The 5349-nt window shown below is 41.5% G+C and overlaps 3 protein-coding genes across 3 annotated transcripts in view; 1 reads left to right on the forward strand and 2 right to left on the reverse strand.

Annotated features, from left to right (window-relative positions):
• Positions 1-350: 350 nt before the first annotated feature.
• On the reverse strand, positions 351-1930 carry VTP01DRAFT_6061 (uncharacterized protein; the record flags this gene model as incomplete). Its single annotated transcript, XM_069384921.1, has 7 exons — positions 351-704; positions 761-825; positions 904-1175; positions 1230-1270; positions 1333-1461; positions 1529-1764; positions 1819-1930. The coding sequence occupies 7 exons, from the start codon at positions 1928-1930 to the stop codon at positions 351-353; spliced, it is 1209 nt and encodes a 402-aa protein (XP_069234761.1).
• Positions 1931-3744: 1814 nt separating this feature from the next.
• Positions 3745-4425, forward strand: VTP01DRAFT_6062 (uncharacterized protein; the record flags this gene model as incomplete). Its single annotated transcript, XM_069384922.1, has 1 exon — positions 3745-4425. The coding sequence occupies one exon, from the start codon at positions 3745-3747 to the stop codon at positions 4423-4425; it is 681 nt and encodes a 226-aa protein (XP_069234762.1).
• A 638-nt stretch (positions 4426-5063) lies between these two features.
• VTP01DRAFT_6063 (uncharacterized protein) overlaps positions 5064-5349 on the reverse strand; it is a gene marked incomplete at both ends in the record, with an annotated part of 976 nt that continues 690 nt past the window's right edge. The window contains one exon of the mRNA XM_069384923.1: positions 5064-5324. Coding sequence (XP_069234763.1) covers positions 5064-5324 — 261 coding nt within the window. The remainder of the gene's footprint in view (positions 5325-5349) is intronic.

Here is a 5349-nt window from a genome sequence, read left to right on the forward strand (position 1 = left end):
CACACAGGACTCAGGGACAGGCATTTTTTGTATATTTTTTATTGTAATAAACCAACCCGACAGGTAACAGGTACGTCTACTAGTCTAATTTGCTGCAATAATCTGAGCTGTTACAAAAACACTTAAGTGCGCGGTCCGGTCTCCCATGAATTTGGGAATTACACTTCCGGTGTAAGTATCACTGTATGATTACGCAGTAGTAGCCCAAGGTACTAACTTGATGCTCTTACGGATTTCCCTTGCTGCCATCCCAACTACGTTCACTACACACCCTTAAATTCTCCATGTTTAATCCTGTATTGTCTTCGTTGTAATTTGATTACTTCCTTTCTTTATAATAAAGATTTACATCATTTGAATGCGTATGTAGGCGCCCATATGGATTCATCCGTTGACCGCCATTTGTGCGTCACGTTCCTTCTGTTCTCAAACAGTTTACGGTGTTCATCGGCTGATGACGGCGGTATTAGGATTTTCTGATTCTTTGGGGCATGTTTGGATTTGAATGAATCTGAATGCTCCAGCGTATTCTGGTATTCATCGTAATTGATCATCTCAGTATCTTCGTCCAGCGAAGTTGATTCTGAGACAGGATTTAGAGATAATGAGGTATTTTCTTGTACACTTGAATGGTTGTAGGTATCATATAAAGTCGACGATGACGATACGTTTGGTTTAATAGTACTGGAATGTACCGAGGAGTTCTGAAAAAGAAAATAAGCAATGCCGTATTCGAATGTGAAGTACGATCAATACTTACTGAAAGCGATAAAGGTGCATGTTGACTGATGTCTGGATTGGAATCCATTTCCATAGACTGCATATCTTGATGTTTTGTATCAGCAACCATCGACTTTGCTACGGCCATGCGATATCTGCGTCTCTTTTTGCAATTTTTTTTACCAGTTAACTCTTTTGGTATTTCAATATCAAGATTCGCAGCAATATTTTTCGTCTTCTCTTTAATATCCATCTTCTGTCTGAACTTTTCATCGGAATGGTATATCCGGTTCATTTCTAATGATTCTTTGCCACCAACCGACTGCAATAGCTGATTGAGTGCACCGACCGTTTCACGCGATAGGCTCTGGACCTCGTGTGCCATTGCTTTGATGTTCAGATTTCGATCGTTACTAAGCAATAGCGTTCTATATTTCAAGTTGTTCACAAAATATCTACATGCATTCCTCCATTAGAACTCGGTTTTAGACTTTTATACTTTTACTCACAGGCAGCAATCGAGAATCGCGTCATCCCCTTTTCCACTTCTCTAAAATGCATTGCAGCTTCATGGTTAGCAGACCAAACAACACAATCTGAGGGTATATAAACCTTATAGAATTCTGGATCATGAAGTTCTGTCATCTTTTGTACGCGCAGCCATGGTTTTTGCTTCCGTAACTTGTCCTCCAAGTATCGTAATGCGCGCATTGCCTGCTCCGCTACCGTGCCTTGTCGCTCCTGATAATTTTGTCTTTGAATAGCACGCTCATTTCATGACATATAATCTCCCTTCATTGATAACTACCTTAATTCTATCCAACTCCTGCACGACCATCCATGGTATCACTATCTTGAATGAATTTGGATCGCTGCAAGCGTCTACGCATTGACCAAGATGCCCCAGATACTGTAAATTGGATAGCAAGAAATTCGTATCCAATATGACAGCGCGTATTTCTTTTTGCATGTCCAAGCTCGATCTTAGCGACTCAGCAGATGTGGCAATTTGGTCGAGGCTCTCGAGTGCATTCCTGTCAAAAGCTGGCATTTGTTAGATCAGATCCATCGGTGTCTTTTTTGAAGGCAGTAGCTTACCTGTAACTGACAATGGCATAGACCGCAACGAAGCTATTTCCTGATTCAGCTCTAGGAGAAACTCGGGACCATCAATGTCCATGTAGAGCCCTTCATCCTCTGCACCAGACATGTCTTTGTACACGTAAGGAAAGGAGAATATGAATGCAAAGAGCAGCCTTCTTACCTCGTCAAATCATCCTACACTATTTTGATTTTCAGCACAAGCACTAAGAATCATGCTATTTACGTGAATACTCACGAGATTATATGAAAACATTTACTTCGGATAGACAATAGCTACCTTTGTAGTTAATGTAGACGAGACTGAGAATCTGGTGGCCGCGGTACAAAGGCATGCTTTCATATGGAAAACATTATAGGAGATCCATTCATGCTACATGATAACGGTACAAAAGCAAGACAGCTTCTTCATATCCCGTCCTTTCTGCGTTCAAGTGCATATAATATGAGAGACCTTTGGATATATCTATTTGATTGTCCCCATTTCTATCTTTTCTTTATCTCACCTATTTATGGGTATGGACTATTGTCAAGCAAATTCTCGATCTCCTTCTTCATCATGACTTCAATTGTCCATCAAGAGGATTTATCTATCAATGACATGTTCCTGAGATGCATTGTACTGTACTCTTGACAGAGAATATTTTGCATAGAATACCTACATCCGAGAAGTATTGGGGAGGCGACCTCCTCGACCTTTTTTATCCTGTTAATCTCAAATTATAATTACGCACTTTCCAAGGATACACTATCAGATTTCTTCGATATCTAGATCAAATAGAACGCTTTTTGGTGGACCCAGGTTGCTGCTTCGTGGTTGGCACTAGACCAGTACTGCACACAAGTATCATCGATAAACAGTAATGGTCACTTCACACTAAAGAGTATACATTTAAGCTTGTAAAGCATAATGACAACATGCAACGCAATAAAACGAGGCTAGAATAAATTTGGATCGTTGCCATGGTTATGCTACTTGGAATTTGCAGGCAAAGAAGGTGATGAATTTAGTGCCAGCGTGACAAAGGCGGTAACTCGTGGATGCTTGTCAGCAACTACGTACGAGCTATGCATGGCTTGGCCGCTTATTAGGATGTTTGGACCTAGAGCGATTTCAGCCGATATAAGCAGTATCCTGTTTGCAGTTAATACGTATTTGCGTTCACGTTGTCTTTACTCCTTGCTGATATTCAGCATGAAGAAGATATCACTTCCGTTGTTGGGAGAGAGATCAGCAGTGATGTGCCAATATGTAAACTGGGTCAGCTCCGATCTGCGAACAGACCATGGGAATGCATTCCAGCAGATACATGTCATCATAGAAAAACAGATAGAAATCATGTGTCAGCAGTGAATCTATGCTTGATATGCTGAGATATATTACATCGATGTGTATCAATGAGCACAAGATTGGAGAAGGTTACCAAAATTGATTGCCAGATATGATCCATCCTCGTCTCTCCAGAGTCAAATGGAACGAATAGAAAGGTATTTGCTTTTTTTTAAGGTTTCCGTATCCGCAGCTGACTCCTGTCTCTCTTTCGCCACAATCTTGTCTCTTGTTGTTTGTTGTTTACGTTTTCTCCTCCTGAAAAAAAAATCTCCTGCTCTATTGCCATGGATTTTTTGTTGCCATGTATGACTCACGCGCATTCTTTACCTATGGATCAAGAACTATGGTCACCTGAACGAAAGTCTGGGGTAAAAGCCAGTGTGAGAAGGTATTTTTTGACCCTGCAGGGAAGTTTGAGATAAGATCCTTCCAACGGATCCTATTGGCAATATAGGGGATGATGTATATCGGAGTTGAAATCGTTCCCTTTTTCACCCGAGACTTCGAACTGATATATAAAAGATAATTGTTGTAGCAACTGCGCTTGTTTTTCTCCTTGCAGTGCTATTGCATGATACCCACACCAAACCATGACAATACTCTCCGGATTCGAATTTATCCCACTCGCACCAGACGAAGGAGAAGAAAGCAATTATAATTCCGTTGACGACGAAGACAATATAAACTGGATCGACGATTCAGAATGTCAAGAGAATCTGTTCCAGATTGTGCCGCTCATGCCTGAGGAATCCTGCATTGATGAGAACAATCACATTCAAGGCCATATCAAGCTATTTTTCCCTGAACTTGGTTATCTAACTGAAGAGCCAGAACCCATTGATCCCACCCGTGACTACGAAGAAGAAGCAAGGATTCTTTTGCAAGAGCGGAATCAAACCCGCCAAAAGCACGTTGATTTTTCACGCATGCCTTCGCTTGCTCATTCCAGGTCGGGTGTATCCTCCACTTCCTCTTCTATCCACCACATAGATAATCTCCACGATGTTCGATCCCCACTCTACATGGGTAACCCGGGTACCCCCGTGGATCATCATCTTCTTCTCCACCCGTTCTCGCACCATTCCCCTACTCATCATCCCCACCACCACCATCACCACCATCATCATCACCATCATCCTACCACTTCACCTTACTCGATGGCTCACGAGAAGCACCATCTGCATCATCAACTTCATCATACACAGCCATTGGCACCGTCATATGTCGATAGTCATTACCACAATCAACATCGTACTCGTCCACAAACATAATGAGAAGGAAGCAAATCTCTAATTCATTTTTGTTCTCATCATCCCCACTCTACCTCTATCCTCCGATATTTCTTTAACACTTTTATGACCTTTATTAAAAATATTGTCAACCATCCCGCATTTAGGTGCTTTGGACGCCGCGTTGGAAGAAAGGGGAGGTTGGAAGAGGAGAAAGATCGCCGGCTGTGTATGTGACTCAAATTTCCTTATTGAGGTATGGTCTGAAAGCTCAGGCCACTCCTGTTAATGGTTCACGGGTGCACTTCTGATCACACGCCATAATTTGTGAACATACGGGTCGTGTGGGCACATTTTGTGGCGCTATAACACATTGATATCGTTTCTAAAATTATACCTCGCCTCGCTAAACTAAAATTTGGGAGGTTACAATCCGCAGCTCATTTACACTCTTTCCCAAAATCAAAGTCGGTCCCCGCCAATTCTGAAGTCGCAGGCTAACAAAAATTGAAGTCGTACTTACCCAGAAATCTTTGCGCACGATGACAAACCAAATGTCGCATGCACAGAAAAACATGTCGCACAGAAGCGACATCCACAACTTTTTTCTTTTTCCATTTTTTTGTTCTTATATATATCATACTGTGGTTATCTGTGGAGAATAATAGAAGAGAATTACATCACAGTTGCTCTCCGTTACGACAGTTATTTAAGCATCTATAAGAACGAGAAACAAAACCTTCGAAATCACTCAACCTTAAGCTATTGGATGCTTCGCTGATTCGAGTCATCAACGTTTCATTTTCCAAGAACCTGTTGCGCTTAACTTTGCTCTTAACAACTGACCAAAACTGCTCAATGGGATTGAGCTCAGACGAATATGATGGAAGGTAAGCACATCGATATCCTCGAGACTCGATATACTTAGAGATATTGTCGGCCTTATGAATAGGAGCATTATCCATT

This window comes from Rhizomucor pusillus (assembly GCF_041956525.1).
Source record: "Rhizomucor pusillus strain CBS 183.67 unplaced genomic scaffold VTP01scaffold_28, whole genome shotgun sequence".
Classification (NCBI taxonomy): domain Eukaryota; kingdom Fungi; phylum Mucoromycota; class Mucoromycetes; order Mucorales; family Lichtheimiaceae; genus Rhizomucor; species Rhizomucor pusillus.